The sequence below is a fragment of the Mercenaria mercenaria genome, chromosome 17, assembly GCF_021730395.1.
Source record: "Mercenaria mercenaria strain notata chromosome 17, MADL_Memer_1, whole genome shotgun sequence".
NCBI lineage: Eukaryota > Metazoa > Mollusca > Bivalvia > Venerida > Veneridae > Mercenaria > Mercenaria mercenaria.
Window position 1 is genome coordinate 57852087 of NC_069377.1, and position 26449 is coordinate 57878535.

At 33.7% G+C, this 26449-nt stretch overlaps 2 protein-coding genes across 4 annotated transcripts in view; one reads left to right on the forward strand and one right to left on the reverse strand.

Moving 5' to 3' along the window:
• The window catches only part of LOC123535693 (nose resistant to fluoxetine protein 6-like), a 39712-nt gene extending 31164 nt beyond the window's left edge, over nucleotides 1-8548 (forward strand). For all 3 annotated transcript variants that reach the window (XM_053528278.1, XM_053528279.1, XM_053528280.1), the window contains exons 15-16: nucleotides 413-555; nucleotides 1046-8548. In XM_053528278.1, the coding sequence (XP_053384253.1) occupies nucleotides 413-555; nucleotides 1046-1168 (266 nt within the window). In that variant the 3' untranslated portion in view covers nucleotides 1169-8548. The remainder of the gene's footprint in view (nucleotides 1-412; nucleotides 556-1045) is intronic.
• A 1602-nt stretch (nucleotides 8549-10150) lies between these two features.
• Nucleotides 10151-26449, reverse strand: part of LOC123536309 (RUN domain-containing protein 1-like) — a 35691-nt gene continuing 19392 nt past the window's right edge. The window contains exons 8-17 of the mRNA XM_045319382.2: nucleotides 26135-26225; nucleotides 24726-24805; nucleotides 22483-22545; nucleotides 20846-20982; nucleotides 20376-20487; nucleotides 19641-19733; nucleotides 19097-19207; nucleotides 18156-18346; nucleotides 17528-17622; nucleotides 10151-16918 (exon numbers count right to left, since the gene is read on the reverse strand). Coding sequence (XP_045175317.2) covers nucleotides 16812-16918; nucleotides 17528-17622; nucleotides 18156-18346; nucleotides 19097-19207; nucleotides 19641-19733; nucleotides 20376-20487; nucleotides 20846-20982; nucleotides 22483-22545; nucleotides 24726-24805; nucleotides 26135-26225 — 1080 coding nt within the window. The 3' untranslated portion in view covers nucleotides 10151-16811. The remainder of the gene's footprint in view (nucleotides 16919-17527; nucleotides 17623-18155; nucleotides 18347-19096; nucleotides 19208-19640; nucleotides 19734-20375; nucleotides 20488-20845; nucleotides 20983-22482; nucleotides 22546-24725; nucleotides 24806-26134; nucleotides 26226-26449) is intronic.

The following is a 26449-nucleotide window of genomic DNA, read 5'->3' on the forward strand; positions in this document are numbered from 1 at the left end:
CACAGATACGTGTCACCAAGCTCCCCACAGAGCCATTTGCTTCAGAGTTTCAGTCTCTCTCACAACCATCAATTCTCAGACACAAGTGAACTGTGTCTCCACACTGTTTGATAAGAATCCAGCAAGAAGTGGAGTCAAAGCTGTGAACTGAAAACATGGTTTCCAAAAATGGCTGAAACTTTTAGTGGATGATACTACAACATAATTGATTGCTTATGATAAATTCAAAAATAATAAATATAGTTTGAACTAAAAAGTTCCTTTTACCATTCTTAGAGAGTTTCTTAGAATGATACATTCTAGTAAAAAGTTAATCAGGTATTTACAAACTAACGAATACACAGTTATGGAAAAAGTGGATCAGATTGTAGCTATATACATCTTAGTAAACCAGAATTATTTGTATTTTCAGGGATTATAAATTCGTTCTTATCCTGGAAGCTGTTTGTCCCACTGAGCCGACTGACATATATATCATACCTGATACATCCAGTGATCATGGAGATATATTACAACTCAAAACGAGATCCTTTGTATATCACAGACTTTGATGTGGTAAAGTATCAGTTCCTATAGAATTTTTAATGATATCATTTCTTGATTTCCATTGACAAATTCAGGAATGCTTTGAATACATTACATGTTGCAAACTATATACAAGTTCTATAAAACTCACTGAAAAAAATCACATCTGTTTTCTCTACTTTTCCTGGTCCAGAGCATAACTCCATAAGTACTAGTTTAGAGATTTAAATGAAACTTGGAGTATTTATAGACGTCAATGAGAGGAAATGCATATCACAAGAACCATAAATCTAAACATTGATGTTAATTTGGATGTGAGCTGATATAAATTTCTTGATTTTGTATGTTGAATTCAGAACTACTAGAGATATTCAAACAACAGGTCCATCATGAACTGATATCGCTAACCTGAGTGTTTATTTTCAGACTATATGATTGACGTGAAAAAAAAAGCAATATATTAGAAATGCTTAACAGTTTTTTGTCTGCCATAATAAGAATATTCTTTTTTCTTTTTCAGGTTTATTTCTTCTTAGGTCATCTTGTGCTGGCAAATGCAGCGGCATTTGTGTTGTCCCTGGTGTTTGAGTCTCCATTCATGAGTCTTGAGAAAGCCGTCTTCCGTAGAGCGAAAAGACATTAGATCATTATAAGACAGGTGTCCAAAAAAAAAAAAATGTGACTGTTTCCTTTTTATAATACAAATATACTGTTTTCTCTATGTTTGCATGTGGTGAAATATTCATCTCAGAATGCTTTAATCAAACAAATGAGTGGAATGTAATTCAAGGAATTTGTAACATAAGTTTGTTTAACCCTTATCATGCTGGACATGATTGATTCTGCCTTTGTGACCAGTGTAGATCATGATCAGCCTGCACATCTGTGCAGTCTGATCATGACCTGCACTATTCGCCATTCAGTATCTTTTTGGTAAGCACCTCTTTTAACAATTAATGGTACTGCCCAAGTTGAAAGATGGACAAATTCGTTATAGAAATTTAGCAGGATAAGGGTTAAGTATTTTAGTTTTATAAAACGTGTTGTAAATTTATATGTTTTCAAGAGTAATACTCAAGAACTTTATCAGGTTTTATTAACGCTTATGGCTTGCCAGTAAATAGTCCAAATGGTTAACTCTCAGTCCTTACGACCTCCGGCAGGAGTTTTGACTATTGACTGGCAAGCCATTTAATAAGTGTTTTATTACATGACATCAGATATAATTTTTTTTTTTGACCTTACCTCAGCAACATTTAATGTTGAACTATCAACTGGTCAGAAGTGCAAAATATCGACCTGTGATTTATATGAGTTGTCATGTTGTAATATTTCTTGTTGCCAGTACTATTTTAATGACTTAAAACAACATTTTTTTTCAATCTTCATTCCTTTTAGTTTTAAATTAAGCTTTTAAACCCATTTTAGTTTAGTTAGATGACTTTAATTTGAGCATATTTTGGCTGAGAATGAATTTATTTTTCAGATGCATACAGTAAGCACTAAGTTTTTTTTTTACTCGCTTACCTTAAAATAACTGCTATTTGAAAGAAATTAAGTCCTGTCAAGAGTCCTTCTTATAGTTTGTATTTTCCCTTTTTTAAATCTGATTCTTTTAACTGTGACTTTGATTGTGTCATAGCATATTAGAAGTGCCATCAGTCAGGTTCCCTTTTTTTGAAGTCTTGACAAGTTTTTTCTTGTGTTATAAAGTAGAAATAAGACCAGCAAAGATACTGTGAAATCAGTTATATTCATAGGATACTTCAAGGTTGCATCATTCCATGGAATTAAATCCTGATGGTAAACCCTTATCATGCTGGACATGGTTGATTCTGTCTTTGCGACCAGTGTAGATCATGATCAGCCTGCACATCCATGCAGTCTGATCATGACATGCACTGTTTGCTATTCAGTCAGTATCTTTTTGGTCAGCACCCCTTTCAGCAGTTAATGGTACTGTCCAAATTGAAAAATGGACAAGTTCATTATAGAAATTTAGCAGGCTAAGGATTAAAATTTGAAATCCATAAATTCATGTTTCAACACAATACCGGTACTTGTTTTTGTCAAAACGAAGTTGAATTATTTCACAGTAAATGGCAGTACAGGATTTGTTTTTGGATTACAGATATTCGTAAGAAAGAAATTTTATATGTATGAATGTTGTATTTTAATGTCTAAATTACTCTTTATTTGTCTGTGTTTGTAACAGATACTGGTATGCTTGAAATATAAAAAGTATAGATATGTACACCACCCCACATTATAATAAGATCTACTGTAGATAATTACAGTTGAAACTTGATATCTCGAGCATGCTGATCACAAAATTCTGGCTATCTCTAAGATATTTTCAAGTCCTGTCCGGAAATCATGTGCACAAAATATCATTTTAAGTCAAATTTAGGTTTCATTGAAGTAAAAGGCTCAATTTCTTGGAATTTGAGATACCCAGTTTCATCTGTAATTGCAATTTTTGTTTGTTTCTGATATCTCATTTCTCTCCAATTTTTCTTAATTTCTTTGAGGAAGCTTTGATCTCTGTTTTTGGTAATTGTCTTTATCGCTTTAAAGATCTGTGGACTTTATCTCATGGTTGTAAGAATCAGAGTGACTTGTGATCTACTCCCGGTAAATTGTGCAACATAAAATGTTCACAATACATATGAAAACAAGCTTCTTCTTCATCTGACTAATGATTGATAATTAAACATTCCCTTTTTGAGTTTATTTTTGACAGTATTTAGTATTTTTGTGCATGTAGTTGCAGCATTCCACATATTATACTCCTATAATTATTCCATACACTTGGAATAGATAGCCTGCTTTAAGGCTAGTTCTGGTTTTAATTTTGTGTTGGTACATCAGCCAGTAGAATATTTATTACATATTCTGGTATCTATTTGATTAATATAGATCTGTGTATATTTGTAACAGCTGTTTTAAATATTTTGATCTCTTCTTTACAAAATACAGGGGAACTACTGCAGGGCTATGTCGTAGACTGGTCTGATACTTATTAATTGTAAAAAGGTAGTTGCTCTGGAGGGATTATAAAACTGAGTTTGGAGACCAGTCTCAATATTCAACTTGTCATTGGTCCATTTCAAGACAGCTCAAAATCCACCAATCAGTTGCTAGATATTTTAGACTGGTCTCTAATTTCACTTTTATAACCTCGATCCTGGTCTTCTAGGAAAGAATGTGCAGAAATGTTGTCGAAAAGTGATTGTGTTGTACTACCTGTATTTAACCAGTATCATTGATAATGTTGTGAATATTGTTGTTTCTTTATATAAAAAAATTCATGTCTGCATAACTGTATTGTAAATTGAAAGCTTTTGTGACATGATGATATTTTTCCATACTGATGCTGGAGCAGGCAGTGTTTTACTGTATTACAGTTGTGTTTGAACCAGTCAACAAAATTGGATCCGCTTGAATAATAAAATTACCATTTTATTGTTAATCCCCCACCGTGGCGGAGGGATTATAGGAATGGTCTGCATCCGTCCGTCCTTCCGTCTTTCCGTCCTTCCGTCCATCCGTCCTTCCGTCCGTAACAAAATCGTGTCCGGTCCATATCTCCTAAACCTCTTGAAGGATTTTCATGAAACTTGGGTCAAATGATCACCTCATCAAGACGATGTGCAGAACCCATGAGTCAGCCTTTTGGGTTAAGGTCAAGGTCACAACTCAAGGTCAAAGGTTTGAGCCTACCATTTTGTGTCCGCTCTATATCTTCTAAACTCCTTGAAGGATTCTCATGAAACTTGGGTCAAATGATCACCTCATCAAGACGATGTGCAGAATCCATGGGTCAGCTTTGTCGGTTCAAGGTCAAGATCACAACTCGAGGTCAAAGGTTTGAGCCTTCCATTTTCTGTCCGCTCTATATCTCCTAAACCCCTTGAAGGAATTTTATCAAACTTAGGTCAAATGATCACCTCATCTAGACGATATGCAGAACCCATGAGTCAGTCATGCCGGCTCAAGGTCAAGGTCACAACTTAAGGTCAAAGGTTTGAGCCTTCCATTTCGTGTCCGCTCTATATCTCCTAAACCCCTTGAAGGAATTTTATAAAACTTGGGTAAAATGATTACCTTATCAAAACGATGTGTAGAAATTATGAGGCAACCATGCCAGCTCAAGGTCAAGGTCACAACTAAGGGTCGAAGGTTTGAGCCTTCCATTTTGTGTCCACTCTGTATCTCCTAAACCCCTTGAAGGATTTTCATCAAACTTGGGTCAAATGATCACCTCATCAAGAACTGATGAGTCAGCCATGTCAACTCAAGGTCAAGATCACAACTGAAGGTCAAAGGTTTAGCTCTGTATCTCCTAAACCCCTTGAAGGATTTTCATGAAACTTAGGTCAAATGATCACCTCATCAAGACGTTGTGCAGAATTCATGAGTCAGCCATGTCAGTTCAAGGTCAAGGTCACAGCTAAAATCAAAGGTTTACCCTTTCACTATCCATAGCAGTGGCGGGGGATTTAGCTGTCTTTCAGACTGCCTTGTTAATTTGAAATCCCAAACATTAACGTCCATTTTTCGGCAAAACCATAGATTTTATGGTCACAGAATTAAATGATTTTACAGTACCGTGTCTGTTGAAAAAATTTTAATTGATTATAATAAATCTTTTTATTTGGATATTTACATTTTATTTAGTGAATATAAATACTATTGCTAATTTATTTACATGTTTGTTGAAATTTGTGGCACAGTTTTAATATTTTTCCGACATTTTTATTTGTATGGTATTATTGTAGGTAAGGTTGTAAATTTTGCTTTGAACGTTATTCTTTATAGTTCATTTTTAGCTCGACTATTCGAAGAATAGGGGAGCTATCCTACTTGCCCCGGCATTGGCGTGAGCATGAGCGTCACACAAATGTTAAAGTTTGTGTACCACCCCAAATATTTTTAAAGTCCATTGAGGTATTGGATAAACGAAATGGCTTGAGATATTGCTTTGATATTTTGCATATCAGTTTACCATCATGACCCCAGTCTGTAAAAAGGAGGAGGCAACTCTTATCAAGCATTTTGACTGAATTATAGCCCCTTTTCGACGTAGAATGTGCTTATTGTAATGTTAAAGTTTGCGTACCACCCCAAATATTTTCAAAGTCCATTGCGATATTGCTTTCATATTTTGCATACTTGTTTACCATCATAACCCCAGTCTGTAAAAAGGAGGAAGCAACTCTGTCAAGCATTTTGACTAAATTATGGCCCCTTTTCGACTTAGAATATGCTTATTGTAATGTTAAAGTTTTACTCATAGCTTATATTATACTATCAAGCACTGAGAATAGTTGAGCACGCTGTCCACTGACAGCTCTTGTTAGTATTTACAGTGCATAAATTTTCAGTAGTTTTTATTCGCAGATTTCTACCTCTTATCATACATTTCAATCAAATGTGATTTATAGGCATTTGAAAGTTGCTCAAAAATAGTTTCTTCTGGTAATATCGATGTAAAGCAATATGGAATATGTAATACAAGTAAATATAAAATTCCTATATGACTTTAATATATATGGTTCATGTCTTTACATATATATTTATACTGTTATTAATTATTCATATGATTGTGTGTTTCCATAATGGCCATATGACAGGTCAATGGTAAGTTATTCCAGAGAACTACAAAAATAGATATTTCATTTTTATTAAGTATTTACTATACTTCTTAGGTTGTACTGACCCTCCATAGGCTGTAGACTAAGTGTGAGTAGGACACATCGGGATGATCTTTTAATGGACCATTCTGGAAACATATATGGAACTCCTGTCATTAAACCACTCTCACTAACCAAGAAGTGATTTACCCAGCCTTTTTATACGAGAATAGTCCATTACTTGGAACTAAACATGACTTACTGGATATTTTTTATGTGTCATAGTCTATTTAGTGTATACTTATTTATTTTAACGCAGTGGTGATGAAAGCTGCAAGCTTATTTGAACCACTTTCAAGTCTACATTCTGGAAAAACCTGTGCCATATGAGGTGTGGTTGTGACCACAGTGGGGCTCAAACCCATGACTCTTGGGTTGTGCAGCCAGCACCTTAACCACTACACCTCAGCTTTTCTGCATAACCTTCAGAAAAGTGCTGTGACATTTTGTTGCATTATATGATGTAGGTTGGTCACATGACACAAGGAGACTGTTGTAACTGTGTTAGTATTCCTGTGATATTTTGTAGCAGTGCTGTAAAAATTAGCACACTTTACTTTTTTTAAAATATCTGAGGAAGTCATATCTCTCAAGTAATATGAATGTTAAACAATGCATACCATAATAGATTTATTGTAATGAAGTTTACTTCATTAGTCCTAGCTTTTGACTGTAAATATGTTGTTACATACCATCCTTATAATCAGATACACATAAAATACATAGTCTTATTCAAAATAACTTTGGGATGTTGTTTTATTTGCAAAGTTGGAATAGCTTAACTGGGTATAGATGACTATTTCTTGATTTAGTATTTTGCAGTTCATTGATAATCTTTCATTAGTTCTTATGACTACATTTTATCAAGAATATAATAGGGTTATTATAACTGTAGCTTGATCTGGGATGCAGTATTCTGCTCGAGTGGATTTTGCCAGATCGGATCTCACGAGGCGCGCAAGCGCCGAGTGTGATCCAACCTTGCAAAATCCATGAGTCCCAGATCTAGCTACTGTTTTAATGACCCTTTTATTATATACCTTTACCATTTTGATTCTTGTTTTGTTCTTGAACGAAATCTTCAATGTTTATCGATATTAAATGGAACTTAGTGAAGTTTTTATGTGCGCTATTTATAGAAATGTGTCGGATCATGCATATTAATGAAAATAGTCTGGCAGCATACAATACGGAAGGTACAATACGGAATTTAAAAGGTACAATACGGAATTTTTGTCTGTCTGTTCATACTTAATTGTGAAATACAAGCCGATTTTTTACAGAATTTATATAGGTATATAATAATATATTGTATTTATCACAGAAAGGTAGTATGTTGTATGTGTTTAGTTTCAAATGTCAAATGTTGACAATATGTTTTAGATCTGTGTAGATAGAAATGTTTTGATAATATGTAATCAGATATGATTTGATTTACTTGTTTGTACATTTTCATGTTACAGTTAAACATTCAAGAATGAAGTAGGGGCATATCATTTTCAAAACATTTTAAATGTTTTTGCTTTTATGTGATATATTAATGTATAAAAGTTTAATTTTAATTCATTGTTAAAAGTTTGTAGAATAGAGGCCCCCAAAAGGCATATCCTTAATTAGTTCAACAAGCAAATGCATGCTTTCTGTATCTAAGATAACTATGCCGATTGGACCTTTTCTGTTTCCTGCAAACTGTAAAATGTATATTTTCGAAATTATATAATAATCAGAATTTGCAATAGTTTTATGTTAAAATATATATCAGATTTTTTACTTATCTTAACAATTTTACAAATATTTTAAGGTAGTCTCAAACTAATTACATTATAACTAAAATCTTATATAGATATCTGAGTAGTATTAAATTTCATTTTAAATATGGAAGAGTGAAAAAGACATATTCTGTGTTGGATTAGCAGAGTTAAATCTTAGAATAAATCAAAACATTGAATATACTGGTATTCATTTTATTTATCTTGATGTTTCTACATTTATAACAAAGACTTTTCAGAATTTCTACAGTTCTTAATGATAAATTTGATGTTTTACATTATATTATCTTCTAATGTTCCAAGAGGAAAAACAGTTAATTACTACTAAGTAATTTGTTTTGTTGTGAAAATAAGTTCCTTTCAGCTTTCAGTGCACTTACATTTTTAATTTGTTTCCTAGAGGATGGACGGTGATATTCTTCAAGAACCATTGTTGATAGTTGTGCCAATTAAATAATAACCATTGTTCTTTATAGCATATATTTTAGTATTATTTACTTATGCATACAATATTAGCTATTGTTCTCAAGTTTTAATAAACTTTAAACTCTGCAGAAATGGTGTTTGTGTATATTTAACCTTTTATAGGGGTAGAGTAACTGCTTCAAATGTGGGAGGTTTTAGGTTCCCTTCTTGGCCACATCATATCACGGATGTGAAAATTGTACCAGTACCTCTCCTGAAGCTCGGCATTAAAAGGGAAACCAACTTCTCTTCTGTCATAACCTTGTGGTGACTGCATGGATGGTTTATTGCAAGATCAACATTCTTAGGCCTCCTGTTATAACTTTTCCCCATATCTTGTTTTCTAATACGAGAGAAAATCCCACAAGTTCTGGTGTGGCAACTGGGAATGATATGACCCAACTGTAGATTGACTAATATTCAGGACTTCTTCTGTCCTAAACTGAGTGATATTCAGGACTTTCAGTCGTAAATTGAGTAAAATGTATGATTTAGTCGTAAATTGAGTTAAATTCTTGAATTTCAGTCATAAATTGTGTAATATTCCTGACTTAAATTTAAATGTATTTAGTAACATTCTTGCTTTCAGTTGTAAATCAAGTAATGTCCTTGACTTTCAGTAATAAATAAAAATTCATTACTTTCAGTTGTAAATTGAGTAACATTCGTTACAGTTACTTTCAGTAAGTTGAGTCATGTTCACAAGTTGTAAAATCCAGTATATTTGTGATTCAATCATGCAGCATATTAATCAGTACTGTCTACTTGAAATAATGGCAGCTGTAAGATGTAAATTCTGAACATAAATTTGTGAGAAACTGACATGTTACATACCCTAACTACAGAGTATATGCAGATGTTAGATGCCAGACTAGCAAACAAGGGATCTCATCTCTGCTCCTCCAGTTAACATTCTGGTAAGAGTCTAGTGTACGAGTGCTTTACACCTGACAAGTCTCTAGAACTAATTCATTTTCTGACACTTCCCTCAAACTAGAAATACTATCAATTCATTCCTTCAGAGGCAGAATACGTGTTACTGATAGCAACTAATAACTTAAACCCATACACATGAGCACACGTAGCCACGTACATACATTAAACCACATTAGCTACATGAATTTCCATATTGTGCTAAAAGTTGTACAGTCTATCTAATTTTAATATTGTACTACTTTAGTTATGTCTCCCACCACACCACTGGGAGACATATTGATTTACTCCTGTCTGTATGTGTGTGTGTCTGTGTGTGTGTCACAAATCTTGTCCGTGCTCTATATATTGAACATTTCTCACCAGATCTTCACCAAACTTGGAACAAAATGTGTTTGACCACAAGTCCTCAGCCAAGTTTGATAACTAGCCAAATCGGCCAGGCACTTCGGAATTATGGCGCTTGAAACATTGTTTTTAATAATCAAAGCACTGAAAGTCTGATTGGGTTGTATCAAAGCACTGAAAGTCTGACTGGGTTGTTTTTGATAATCAAAGCACTGAAAGTCTGATTGGGAATTAGGAATATATAGGGAGTAGTGTTTACACTCCAACATTTCTCATACAATCTTACACTACTATTCAGATGATTAGGCAGTTGTGGGAGACATGCGCTTTTCTTAAAGGCAGCTCTAGTCTGAATTCCCTTTACACTCCCATATGATTTTAAACTTTTGAGGAATCAATAACAACAAAAGTACATATTTTTTTCTTATCAATATATGCTTTTATTTATTTCGGCATTTCTTTAAACAAATAATTGCATTTTTATTTCATTTATCAATATTCCATTGTAAAGAATGAACATAAAATCTTGCTTGTAAAAAGTAAGTTGGATTTCAAATGGCTCTTTGGCAATGAGTAAAGAAAGATTAGTTTAGGATGAAACAAAAAAAGAGTTACCTAAAACTTTAACAAATCAAAACCATCATAGAGCGAAAACATTAAAACTGAAAAAACACTAAAAGTTAGTATCTCTATATTGACCTAAAGTCTACGGTGGAACAGAAAATTTATATGGTTCTCAGTAAGAGCAGTACTATAAACCTGCATTTCATTTTGAAGGTGAAAACTAGATGCCCACAGGCAACAGGTCGAGCCTGCCAGCTGTGAAAAGGATTAACATTAACTGCACAAAGTTTTGACTTTTGACCTCTAAGTATGACCTTGACCTTTAAGCTACCAATCTGGTTGTCGCAAATGACACATCATATTATTGAGGCAAACATTTGTGCCAAAATATTTAAGATCTCTCAATGCAACAGCACTGAGTTTTGACCCTTGACTTTAAAGTATGACCTTGACCTTTAAGCTACCAATCTGGTTCTTGCGTACGACATACCATGTCATTAAGGCAAACATATATGCCAAGTTATTTAAGAATACCTTGATCCATTGATAAGTTACAGCCTGGACAAACTCGGACGCATGCACTGAACCACCATTGTGACAACTATGTCCAGCTCATCGCCAGCAGGCTCGACAAAAAACTAACTGCTTAAGTTATTCAGGATAAACAAATTACAAATTTTTGTTTACATTTTTTCTCCTTGTAACAAAATAGCAGATATCAGGCATTAAAGTTTTGCAGATTGTAAAGACATGACAATCACTTCTTATACATTAGAGAAAGGATAGATCCAAAAATATAGGATACAATAGCAAGAAAAAGATCACAGCTATAGTGCAAATGGTGATATAGGTATGAAGCTTTCATTGAATTTTATCAATTACTACCCAAAAGGAACTTCAGAAGTGAAAATGGTCCAAATATACCCCAGCAGTTGCAAAGCTGATTTCCTATTTATTCATTGTTCCCATTCATGATGGTAGTCAGTAACGGGGCTGATAACCACACAGAAACAATACTAGACCAACAGAACAGTAATCGAAATTCCCAAGAATGTTAAGAAAGGTGAAAGGAACAAGCCTGTTATTTAAATCATTATGCCGATGTCTCTTTGAAAGTAAGTCTTATGTAATTCAGTGTATTTTACCATAAAACACCATAACGCAACCACAAGCATTTACTAGCTACCACTAGGCTATTTCCCCAAAAAGAAAATTTTAAATATAATCCCTTCTAATACATGTACTTGGTATTAATTTACTAGCAGGAAATCTCCAAAGCTTTTTTTTTTACCTTTTTCATATTCTAAACAATAAGACTTCCTATAAACTAGACTACAGAAAAAACCTCTAATAAGAAACAGAAAACACAGAACAAGACAAAACAGACAAAATTCTGAGAATCTTAAAACAACATAAAATCTCATAATGAGAGGTTCATAACAAAAATGACTAGTAAATACATTCTCCTGGAAAATGCTTAAGGTAGTGCACCCATAATCATAATAAGCAATTTCTGTGTAATTCAGCTAGAAGTGTCAGGTTATACAAGGACGACTTTCCATAGTAACTGAAAAATTTGATTGTGTATATAAGCTTAATAGTCGCCAGACTGTTAGTTAAGTGGGAGGAGAGTGCAAGATACAGAAGACATTCTGCTTTCAGAAGGTTCCCCGGTCACTAGCTTGCCACATGTGAAGAACCAATACAACACTCTTAGAAATTTAATCGAGGGAACAAGGTCTTGAATTCATGACCCCTCATTTTGAAGCAACACCATGTTACAACTGGACTACTTTCTTAACTGGAGAAGTTCTAATACAGAGATTACATAATCCAACAGAAATTGCTGACTGTTATTACAGGGGCACTTGCTGTGTTAGAACAAGAACAAAACTGCTTCACTACATTTTAGGGATACCTACATTGTATTATCTATCCAATACATTTTAAATATTGCTAAGAATGGTCTTATCTGTATATACACTGATCATGACAGAGTTAATGTGTACAAAAACCAAATAAATATATATTTTGAAAATTGTGAAAAATGAAATAAATTTTATTAACTAAAATCTGTGAAAAGATTCTTCAGAAGCACTGAATGCAACCAAGTAACTCTGGTCCTATCAACATTATGTCATTAATTATTATATAATTAATTATTATGTATAACATGTAGTCAAAAGACAAACAGTATGTAACCAAATGTATATAAGAAGCTACCAATATATGTCTTTGCAGAGAGGTGCAATTTCGCATCTGAGTCCATTTACAGTATAATCAACTCAAATTTAACAGACTGTAAACTGTGATACATGTGATTCATAAACAAAAACCTTTAACCGATATAAAAGCAAATACATCTTTATGTATTAAACAAAAGTAAGAAACAATCATAGAATTCAGATAATGTAAGGATTTTGGATGGAGAACAAAGTAAAATCTGAAAGAGAAAAATATAAAATCTCAAAAATTTAAATAAAGTACATATCAAGAATACACAACAAAATAAAACATAGTAACAAATATGAAGTTACATTAACAGATCTTTAACAACCCTTTGTATTATAAGCAATAAATAGGAATGGATTTCTATTAAAGAAAATATCTCAAAATGAAAGATGAACGAAATAAAAAGCATAATGAGCCGCACCATGAGAAAACCAACATAGTGCGTTTGCGACCAGCATGGATCCAGACCAGCCTGCACATCCATGCAGTCTGGTCAGGATCCATACTGTTTGCTAATGGTTACTTTAATTGCAATAGGCTTTGTAAGCGAACAGCATAGATCCTGACCAGAGTGCGTGGATGCGCAGGCTGGTCTGGATCCATGCTGGTCGCAAACACACTACGTTGGTTTTCTCATGGTGCGGCTCATATTATACTGGAATGTATTATGAAAAAATGACCTTCTATTAAAATCTATAACATTTTATTAATTTTAAATGCAATGCCCAATTCTGAACAGAAGCTTCAAAAGTTTTATAAATATAGATGAGCAATCAGGTCACATTTTAGTAAGTTTATAAAACAAATAACAAAATTTGTAAGGAATTATGTATTAATCTAAATGCGTATTGGTCCAGAAGTAGTTATCTTGAAAAAAAAAAAATCATTTGAAATTTATTTTTACCGTGAAAAACCAGCTTTCTAATTACAAAAAGAAATGTTTAAAAAATCTTAACATTAACTCAATTAATGAAAACAACAAGAAAATTTTATTGCACAAGTAAACTGCTGTCAAACAAATAACAAAACAAGATCGAAAAGAAATAAAAAAAGATCTTATAACGGTATGAAACATTTTGGCAAGCTTACACTGGAAACATGTCACATACAGAGATATTGCATCGTACACCATTGGAATGAATAAATTTACAAAACAATGTCATCTGAAGAATTTGATTTCTAAAAACTGATGGATTTGTATAAAAACAAGGTGCCATCTTATGCAAAACAAAAAGAAGTTGATACACCTTAATTCTATCAACATAAAATAATTGTTTTCTGCACAAATATTTTTTGCGGTGATGTTAATGGATGGATTTCACATTTTAAGTATGAAATAAAAGAAATACATCCCTTTGTTTATATCTAGTTTCTTGGATCAGCACAACCTCGAGATTAATTCAGTTTAAATTCCCTCAAACAACAAGAGGGCCAAGATGGCCCTAGGTCACTCACCTGAGAAACACATCATAACAGTGTAAACATCTTTGACCTAGTGATTTCATGGAAAAAATATTCTGACCAATTATCATTAAAATTGGAGCAAAAAATCTTGAGTATAAATAAGTATTTTCTTTGATTTGACCTAGTGACCTAGTTTTTGACCCCAGATGACCCATATTTGAACTTGACCAAGATTTCATCAAGGCTATCATTCTGACCAAATTTCATGAAGATCAATTGAAAAATACAGCCTCTATTGCATACACAAGGTTTTTCTTTGATTTGACCTAGTGACCTAGTTTTTAAACCCAGATGACCCATATTCGAACTTGACCTAGACTTCATCAAGGCTATCATTCTGACCAAATATCAGGAAGATCAATTGAAGATAACAGCCACTATCGCATACAGAAGGGTTTTCTTTGATTTGACCTAGTGACCTACTTTTTGACCCCAGATGACCCATAATCAAACTCAATGTAGATTTTATCAAGGCAATCATTCTGACCAAATTTTATGAAGATCAATTGAAAAACACAGCCTCTAACACATACACAAGGTTTTTCTTTGATTTGACCTAGTGACGTACTTTTCGACCCAAGATGACCCTTATTCAAACTTGATCTAGATTTTATCGATGCAATTATTCTGACTTAATTTCAGGAAGATCAATTGAAAAATATAGCCTCTATCGCATACACAAAGTTTTTCTTTGATTTGATCTAGTGACCTAATTTTTGACCCAAGATGACCCATATTCAAACTTAACCTAGATTTCAACAATGCAATCATTCTGACCAAATTTCATGAAAATCAATTTAAAAATACAGCCTCTATCGCATACACAAGTTTTTCCATTGATTTGACCTAGTGACCTACTTTTTGAACCCCAGATGACCCATTTTCAAATTCAGCCTAAATTTTATTAAGGTTATCATTCTGACTTAATTTCAGGAAGATCTGACCTAGTGACCTAGTTTTTGACCCCAGACGACCCATTTTCAAACTCGGCCTTGATTTCATCAAGGTTATCATTCTGACCAAAATTCATGAAAATGAATTGAAAAATACAGCCTCTATTGCATACACAAAGTTTTTCTTTGATTCGACCTAGTGACCTAGTTTTTGATCCCAGATGACCCATTTTCGAACTCGTCCTAGATTTCATTAAGGTAATCATTCTGACCAAATTTCATTAAGATCAGTTGTAAAATACAGCCTCTAACGCATACACAAGCTAAATGTTGACGGACGACAGATGACAGACGCTGGACATCGAGTGATCAGAAAAACTCACCTAATAAAACAGAACTGGTAACAGAAAAAAAACTGGTCTCCTACAAAATGAAATAACCAGTTTACTTTTACATGTCTCGATAAATTTGTAAACATAAATCATATAAAATCTTTGTGTCTATTTTAACCCCGAATTTGTACATTTTTAGAGCAACAAACACACATGGGTTATTAGTTAACAGTAACCAAGATGTAACCACCCCAACCCTACAATCAGCCTATCTGTACACATAATTAATTAATAGTTAATCAGAAATATACAAAAGGCTACAAAAATTAAGTTTTTAAAGACTATTAGGAACTGAAATATTAGCAAAAAGATTTCTTTTTTTTTTTGTTGAAACATAGTTGTTTAGTTAACAACAGCATTGGAATAAAATTGTAATATACACTATCATTTACTACTAAATTCAAACGTTTGAACAGTATATTTTAAAAAAAATAAATAAACCATTTGTAAGACCTACAGTTACTTCATTCAAATAAATAACAGAATAATAACACAACTCATTTTAGTAATTGCACAACCGCTTCACAAAAACTTATTCCATCTAATATCAACCTCAGACTTCCCGTGTTACAATCATAAGCTTGATATAACAGTAAGTATTTATATGTTTAATGTGTACTTACAGCCATTTTCAGAGTTATTTCAGTTTTGTAACAGTATTTACAACTTAGCTAACTAGTATACTTGTATTCTGTACTAGTATTATGCAAGGACCTGACAACATGGGCCATAAGTTACCGGTAAAAACAAATGTCTTCAAGCACTGTGTCTTTTGTAAAACTGTCAGTGACAACACAGCCTTGCCCTGGGGATCAAACCCCTAACCTCTACATTTGTAGTTGGGTGCTCTACCTACTTATCTATTCAGACTCATTTTATCACAATAAAGTAACAAATAACATAATATCTACCTGCAACACATGGTAAGGTGCCAATGTGCAATTTACAGTGAAATGATTTAATTTTGTTGGCATGAGATGTCATTTTCAATGGCCAAAACAGCTGATTAATTGGGATAATAATTCTTGCACTTAACACTGAAGATAAAATCAATGGAAATTTTATTCCTTCATAGGGATTTAATTCTGTGGATTGACACAACTATGAAGTGCATGAAAATTATTCCTTATTCCCCCATGAAAAATAATGAGGCTATCTAGAAACCAGTAAAAACTACTTGCTATGTGAAGTAACAAGCTGTACTACCAGAATGTAGCTACATATTCAGAAAAAGCTAAGAGAATCTACAAAAGTTTTTTTTCATATAACAAAAAATAAACCTTTGAAAGTTCAAGAAAAACCCTTTTCAAAGATACATGTAGTGTGTATCTGGTCCAACAACCATTAAATATTATGTCAAAGAACACTTTTTGGCATGTATGGTGTCCCTTCACTGAAGGGAAGTAACTCATGATTCATTTCAGTAATATTAGTAAATCTGATAAACTAGCTTAAATCTATGAATGTTTGCCAATAACTGATCCAAGTGTTGTTTTTCTTTTTGTCATGTTGTATTTTGTGAGCCTGTATCTAGAAGGCATCCTTGATATTACTGAAAGGTCTCACAGCCAGATCTACAGGTAATCTGAACTTCACAGTATTCAACTTTTCCAATGATTTTATGGCGTCATCAAACCCTGCAACCGAAAACATAAATTTAAGACATGTGTATAGCTCTGCAATACCTTATATATCTGAAAGTGTGTTCTTTTTTTATCCATTGAGAGATTACATTGCTGGGTTTTAAGTCACCTGGCATTTTTTCAGCTCTAACAATGTAGGAAAACCAAAAGTGCCCCTCATGGCATTATTTCAACAAGAGCACTGTATGCGAGTGTCATCACTCGTCTGCAAGTGCAGGACAATAAGTAAGATGAGAGTTATAGTTCAAGAAACTCAATTTTTCTAAGTTTAAAAGGGGCCATATTTCTGACAAAATGCATATCAGAGTTATGGTTCTTGGCCTACATAGTCCCCTAATGATGATAAACATGTGTGCAAAGTTTCAAAGCTATAGCTCTTACAGTTTTTGAGAAAAGGTGGACCTAAACAAAAATTTTAACCAACGCCAACACTGACAATCAAGTGACGACAATACCCCGTAGATTTTTTCAAAAATCAGAAGAGCTAAAAATTGGAGGGCACCTGGATAGAATCACAAGCCAGCTGGCTTCCCCTTCTGACAACCTGAGAAGAGCTTATTATAACTACAAAAACATGAATTACATGGTATGACATAATCTCACCTGTTCTTGCGACGTAACTCCAATCCTGGTAATAATTGTCTACCACAGTCTGTGTGCGGAAAATCAACTTCAGCCACTGCGTCAATTTGCTCTCACTAAATCATAAAACAAAAAGTAATATAGAATTATATTTCAAAGTATAACACGTAATCTAAAAACAGTTGAATGAAGATTACTTAAAGCTTCTCATGATTGTCATTTTATGAATCTCTAGAGATTATTTTCACCCAAAATAAGATATTTCACTATGTCTGAGGTAAGTTTTGGGCAAAAAAAAGTCTTACATCTATACTTAAGTAAATATATGATTGTCTTTCTTTACAGCAACTTAAACTACCTGATGTTTTCAAGATTATCAAGATTTTGAGAGAGGTCCTAAGCCCCTTCTTATAAATAAATGGTTTTATGAAAGATACGATGGGGAGATACTACAATGATTAAAAAAACAACAAAGAACATCTGTGTCAACAGCATATTCTAGGAGGGATGGGGGGAAATGCTTTACTGCCACATATGGGGCTAAAGTCACAGAATCTCTGTCATTTTGCAAGTCACTGTCAGACAAAATCAGGATAAAAATAAATAAGTTTGCTGCGCTATTCTTACTGATAAAGAGAGTAAAACATACTTGAGAGCCAAACATATGAAAGCCTTGAAGTGGGAATCTTCTGATCTTTTGAGAGGTGTATGTGACGAGATGACTGTATCTACTGCACCAAGGAGTGTCTGTTTTGATGTTATGGGTTTCCCGCCCACGATCTCCAGGTGGAATGACTGTGACAACTTCCTGGCTGGGGACTGGTTATACTCTGTTCCATGCTGAAATATTAACTTTGGAGTCAAAGAAGAGTAAAACTCCAACAATATTTTAGTGTTTGAAGATGTATTTTTGTTCAACATTAAAAGACTTAGTTACCAAAACCTTAAGGAAGTATAAAAGGGATATAATTCACAGAATGTTTCTGAAAAAGTATTGCACCATGTGTCATATAATGTGGCTAATAATGCGGAACAACTATTTTAAGTTTGAATCTAGTCTATTTAGTAATAACTGAGGTAGAGCAAAAGCACATCTGAACTTTAACCTGAAATTCTATGTAAACAGTGGGGATAATCATGAAAAACTGGTGCAAGAGTTATGACCCTTGTTCCATATGATGTGGGTGGTGATGAGGAATAACTATTTCAAGCTTGAAGTAAATCCATCAAGTAAATAAAGAGATCAAAAGAAAGTGCATCAAAACTGTAACCAAGGTGTGGACACAGAATGACACCAACGCCAGGTCGATTAGGATAGATCTCAACCTACTTCATTTAGTCAAGCTAAAAAAAAACTTGCAATGTAACTGACTCCAGATTTGTCAGAGAGACATCGTGTGACAACTCAAACACTGATATGACCCTAATTAGACAAAAATATTTATTCAAATAAGCCTCTTTGCTAGTTCTTTAATATCTAAAATGCATAAAGTTTAACTTTATTGATGTAGTACAAATTAACTGCACCTTACAAATTAATTAAACTGTCCCTCCAAATTACTTTTGCTATGAATAAATGTATGAACTAACCTTCATTTCATAATACTTGAGTAAAAGATCCCAGGCATGCATTTCTTTAGTGACAGCAGCTGATCTTGAAGGAAAACAGCCCCATGGTACTAAAGTTGAACTCTGACTAAGCTGAAATATAAATTCATTGTAAAAAAGTTATTAGAATTAAATAGAAAAATATGGCTCAATATACTATACAATTTTGTTTAATTTCAAACATTTAACATTAATTTTTTCTTGAAAAAATAAAATTTCGTATAATCATGTTTTACTCCTTTTTAAATCACGTTGTCATATAGCCACATTCCATCTTTATTGGTAAATGAAGACCCAATATGCCTCTCCTGATATTACTTCAACAAAAGGCAGGCACACTAGCAGAATCACCAACCCATCACAAACCAGCTGAATGACTTCCTTACTCTGAAGAATTCTACATCTGAAGCAAGGTCTCCAACCCAGTCATAAGATGGAATTATTTTGAAATCAGAAACTTAAAAACAACTCTGCCATGTTAATCTTTTTAAAGTCTTAAGAGATCAAGTTTAAGGAATAATCATACCTCCATAAGACCATGCTCTATAAGATCCCTGATTGCCATTGCTAGATCTTTCCTCACTGTCTGTGTCAACAACGGGCTACTCATCTCCTGACTCTAAAATCAGCAATATACAACTGGATTATCATTGATATTATGTACCCTCTAATCATAGGCTCATTTATAAGAACAATACAAAACTCCTGGCAGCAGATCAAATAAAAGATTTCTCAGGTAACAATACCTAGACAAAATCTTACTGGTATATTCAGTATTGTATAAAAACCACTGGGAATAAGCTGAAACCTTTTAACAGGAACTCTCAAAACTGTATTCCCCTTATACCAAACAAAATTTAATGCAATTTCCTTGTCAATGAAACATTCTGTATAAAAAACAGTCACCTGTCAGTCATAAGATTGCACTACAATGATATAATATATCAGTCTCATCTCTTTTAAATGTACTGTAAAATGGTTCTTATTTGTAAAAACTTTACATTTTTAGCAAGTTTTCTTCTGCAAATTCTTAGTTTTTGCAAACATTCTGACGTTCATCTGAATGTATTTCCATTCTAATTTACAATGTCACAAAGTCTTGATATAACATTTACAGGAATATGACGGTTTTTTTTTGGCATAAAGCTATCATTATATTAAAACCCTACTTTCATTAATATCTTATACTACCAATAGCAACTCAGTTTATTCAAAACTTCAACAATAATTAAATAAGAAATATAACAAAGACATATATAACCTCCTCTGAGTCACTGTTAAACTCTTGCCTATCTTCATCCTCATCTACAGGCTGGTATTTAGCAGCTGTCATAACTTTATCTATTGCAACTTCTAACCTCGCTCGTAAATCTCTGTAAACATTATAAGTGTCTGTATATATTTGAAACATTTCAAATAGTCAAGTTTAAAATCATTTTATTTATTTACCTTTTTGTATCTTTATAATCATCAAAACTTCACTTTTTTAACACAGACAGCCCAAATTTAAACATGGCGTAGTATAAATTGTTATATTTCAAAGCATCAACAAATTTATTTACATGGTCCTTTCCTTCAAAAATATGTCTTCCTTACATGATGACCCAAGCAGGGTAAATGCCCACAGGGTAGCTGATTCTAGAACCAATTTATTTACAGACCATTACCACATGGCCATGGATGCTTCGCTTTATAAATAAAAAGATATAAAAATGTCCACAACAGTCCTACCCCCAGTGATTGCCTTTTGTTGTTTTCTTCATAGCATTTTTCTGGAAGTTGCGACTGCCACACCCTAACTGTGTGATGAGGAAGATCTGTAACATGTGTAGAGTCCGCTTCAGTTGCTTCACATGACTCTCCTGTTCCTACAAGGAATCAAGTTTTTTTCAATACATTGAATTAAAGGAGCATGTTTATTGACTTTGGGCCTAGAAAGACCAGAACATAATATGTGCAGTCAAGACAAGCTAGGGTGCACCCGATTGGAACTTTTTGTTTATAATAAAGCATAGGAACATTTTCTGCAAAATTAGGCTGAAATATTAATTTTTAAAACAAAGCAACTATACTACCTACATAGAGCTACATGTTTTTTTTTGTTTTGGGTTTAACGCCGTTTTTCAACAGTATTTCAGTCATGTAACGGCGGGCAGTTAACCTAACCAGTGTTCCTGGATTCTGTACCAGTACAAACCTGTTCTCCGCAAGTAACTGCCAACTTCCCCACATGAATCAGAGGTGGAGGACTAATGATTTCAGACACAATGTCGTTTATCAAATAGTCACGGAGAACATACGCCCCGCCCGAGGATCGAACTCACGACCCCGCGATCCGTAGACCGACGCTCTACCTACTGAGCTAAGCGGGCGGGAGAGCTACATGTATGTCTGTGGAATGTCCACTGAGGTGCATCACAATATCATAATTTTGTAGACAGCCTTAAACTTAAATATTACTTACATACCAAACTGACCTGGAGAGTCTCCAGCAAGTTATGCCCTGTCAATACATTGCATTTTATGCTTTAAACATATCGTTTAGTAGTGTTAAATTGTTGATCAAGTTTCAAACACTATCAGCATACAGGGATATCTGATGAGTTTTCAATCGTGACTAATTATTGATTTTTCTATAAATATCCCATGTAACATGTTACCATTTTGGCACAAATGACACTGAAAATTGACCATCTTTTGTAAACCATTAAGCTTGCATAAACACATTAACAGTTTTTAAACAAACAAAAGATGTTCAACTTTGTGCTGACTTCTCTGAATGTAATCATTTGCTAGAAAAGCAAAAAAAAAAGTGTATATTTAATTTTTTTATTGGTGCTGCTTTTTTTGTTTGGAACGTCATTAATTTTCCCCTGGCTAACAATCTGTCAAAAGAAAAGACAGTTTGAAACTGTTAGACTGTCTTGCCCTACAAAGAGTTTATAATATATCAATACAGATAACACCTCAATCATTTTTCTTTTGTTAATCTTTACAATTACTAAAAGTACAATTCCCTAGTAACTTTCATTGTTGTTGCCAAGACAACCAGAAATCTCCAAGTCTCCATCTCAATTAGTTTAAGTTCATGTGATAATACCAAAAAAAAAAAAAAAAAAAGAATCATTTTCCAACAATTCAAATTTCAAGACTACTATAAAATCAATGATATTAGGGATGCACTAATTTTTGTTAAAGTTACCTTAGCATTAATCTGCAACATTAAAGCTCGATGATCAAATAAATCTCCCATTATTTTATAATCCACAAATTTCTACCTCCATAAACAGCATTTCTTCCATAGACCATGCTATTTTATTCCCAAGAAATTAAATAATTCCAGTATTTACTAGTACACATGTACTTACACTTGAATCATGTACACTTTTGTCTTTCCTGTCTTTGCTGACTGACTTCTCATCAAAGCTGAACTGCAAAAAAGACACAATATCTACTTAAACAGTTCTTACATGCATTTAACAACTATGTATGATATTATTTATTAACAAGAGGACCATGATGGTCCTGAATCGCTCACCTGTTCCCACATGACCCAGTTTTGAGTATGACGTCATTTTTTCTATTATTTGACATAGTGACCTAGTTTTTGAGCTCATGTGACCCAGTTTTGAATATGATCTAGATATCATCAAGATAAAAATTCTGACCAATTTTCATGAAGATCCATTGAAAAATATGGCCTCTAGAGAGGTCACAAGGTTTTTCTATTATTTGACCTATTGACCTAGTTTTCAAAGGTACGTGACCCTGTTTTGAACTTGACCTAGATATCATCAAGGTGAACATTTTCACTAATTTTCATGAAGATTTCATGAAAAATATGACCTCTAAAGAGGTCACAAGGTTTTTCTATTTTTATACCTACTGGCCTAGTTTTTGACCGCATGTGACCCAGTTTCGAAACTGACTAGATACCATCAAGGTGAACATTCAGACCAATTTTCATGAAGATCAATTGAAAAATATGGCCTCTAGAGAGATCAAAAGATTTTTCTAATTTTAGACCTACTGACCTAGTTTTTGACCGCAGTTGACCCAGTTTTAAACTTGACCTAGATATCATCAAGATGAACAGTCAGACCAACTTTCATACACATCCCATGAAAAATATGTCCTCTAGAGAGGTCACAAGCTTATTTCATTATTTGACCAACTGACCTACTTTTAGACAGCATGTGACCCAGCTTCGAACTTGACCTAGATATCATCATGATGAACATTCTGACCAATTTTTATGAAGATCCATTCAGAAGTATGGCCTCTAAAGAGGTCACAAGGTTTTTCTATTTTTAGACATACTGACCTAGTTTTTGACCGCACATGACCCAGTTTCGAACTTGACCTAGATATCATCAAGATGAACATTCTGACCAACTTTCATACAGATCCCATGAAAAATATGGCCTTTAGAGAGGTCACAAGGTTTTTCTATTATTTGACCTACTGACCTAGTTTTTGTCGGCATGTGACCTAGTTTCGAACTTGGCCTAGATATCATCAAGGTGAACATTCTGACCAATTTTCATGAAGATCTTGTGAAATATATGGCCTCTAGAGAGGTCACAAGGTTTTTCTATTTTTAGACCTACTGACCTAGTTTTTGACCGCATGTGACCCAGTTTCGAACTTGACCTAGATATCACCAAGGTGAACATTCTGACCAATTTTCATGAAGATCTTGTGAAATATATGGCCTCTAGAGAGGTCAAAATGTTTTTCTATTTTTAGACCTACTGACCTAGTTTTTGACCGCACGTGACCCAGTTTCGAACTTGACCTAGATATCATCAAGGTGAACATTCTGACCAATTTTCATAAAGACCCCATGAAAAATGTGACCTCTAGAGTGGTCACAAGCAAAAGTTTACGCACGGACGCACACACGGACGGACGACGGACGCTGCGCGATCACAAAAGCTCACCTTGTCACTTTGTGATAGGTGAGCTAAAAAGCTAGCTAAGAAAAAAAATTCAACAAGGTTTCTCACAGATGGTCGAAGTAAAGTGTAAATTCAGCTATGTATGACATTGCTATTAAAAACTAGAAAAGAAAAAGAGAAAAGGTTGAGTCACAGATGGTCAAAGCATATTGTACACTGGGTTATATTCACAATGATTTGACTTTTTTGCCAATATTCCCACACACAGTAACGCAAGGATTCAAAACACTTGTGAATAATAAGCAGCATTCTCTTGAACTGTATAACTAGCTAACACTCGCAATTTCTTGATAACCTGAATACAGCTATTCTCTATCAAAATGGTGAAAATAATTTAAATGCAGAAACTACCCTATTTACAGTAGTCACATTTTATCTTGCTATATTGCTATTCTAGAAAAATTTACAACCAAATTTATTTGAGCCGTGCCATGGGAAAACCAACATAGTGGCTTTGCGACCAGCATGGATCCAGACCAGCCTGCGCCAGGAACCATGCTGTTCGCTTTCAAAGACTATTATTATTAGAGAAACCATTAGCGAACAGCATGGATCCTGACCAGCCTGCGCGGATGCGCAGGCTGGTCTGGATCCATGTTGGTTGCACACCCACTATGTTGGTTTTCCCATGGCACGGCTCATTTACTTACCTTGCTTGTCTTACTTTTAGACGTATGAACTGGGCATGTACATCTTTGCTCTCCAAGTGGTCCCGGACTTGTTGCTTCACCTGGAAAGAAAAAAAAAACAACATGTATACAAATGATGTAACCTAGAAATTTCATAGAACAATTTATAAATTAATTGAAAAAAATTCTTTCAACATCTACATGCTGTTGGTTCTAGCCTGGTGCTTACTCACTACTGAAAAATGGGTATTCAACTTCTTTATCCCCGATTAAACCTGAAAAATTACCATATGGTGCAAACTGTCTCCCTCACATATCAACTGAAAACAAATAATCATGCGCCATCTGAAGCTATCTTCTTTATGCATTTAAAAAAGACTAAGATGGACATGTTTTACTTTGTAAAAACCAGTTACCAAAACTACTGAAATTCCAAAACATCAACACTCTTTCAATGCGTATTTTTCTCACCAATGATATTATATATCCCTCCTCTTCACATTATCAACTACATATTATATTGATTTCTGACCTAACTTTACAAATTAATAACTTTGCTATTTATATTCTTTGTCATCTTATAATTATAAATATATATACCATTAGTCCATTACATTCTTCCACTTAATTACCTTTAGCTAATATACAGACTGTGCCAGAAAAAAACATTCTAATTAATCATTTTAATACAGATCTATCCTGATTGTTTGATTCAGCTTTATTGTAACAAGGGTTTCCCTTGATTCCCCTTTGATTATAAGGCAATGCTACTCAAGTTATGCATCACTGAAATACCTCAAAAGTTTAAGGTACTTTTTTTCAAAAATTTCTAAGCATCAAAATATCTTGATAAGTTTGGAGTTTAATGTAGGTAAAAACACAATTTTCACATTTTCCATTGCAAATTTTGGCCATTTTGGACACCATAAAGACAGTATTTGTGATGGACTGTTTATGGAACATTAAGTATACCTTAATTTCCACAATCCAGCATTCTGCTATAAATTTGTAAAATTTTAAAAGTAACTGTCCAAATTTGTCAAGGGCAATCAAATTGACAGCAAAGCTATCTTTCAAAATTTAGGTCTTAACCCTTATCCTGTTAAATGTCTATAATGAACTTGTCCATCTATCAATTTAGACAGAACCATTAATTGTAAAAAAGGGTACTTACCAAAAAGATACTGACTGAATGGGAACAGTGCAGACCTTGATCAGACTGCATGGATGTGCAGGCTGATCAAGATCTACACTGGATGCAAAGGCAGAATCAATCGTGTCCAGCATGATAAGGGTTAATTATTAAATTATCATACTGGAAAGCTTAAAATAATCAATTACTTATATGCTGATCTTACGGAACAAAGCTTTAATTCAATAAATAAAATTTGTTACTGATTTGGTGGTCTGAACAGTAGATAATAACATACCCTGTAAAAAGTCAATAAATCTTTCCAGGTCCGTTATCTGTGTCTTTAACTGACTGACAAGCTTCTCTTTAACCCTGGCTGGATTTACAATCTGAAAATATAGGTCTTTACATTACACATCTTTTTTCTGTGTCATGTAGTAACATGAGAATGATGCCTGCAAAATATGTATCAAAAAGCTTGAAAAAGTAGCTCAAAGGCATGAGAAACCATTGAATAAGACTTTGGAAAAACAGGATTTCATATTTCTTCTGAATGTATTAAAAAATATAAGCCAGAGTTCATTGGTATTTTAGGTATAAAAATATCATGGTA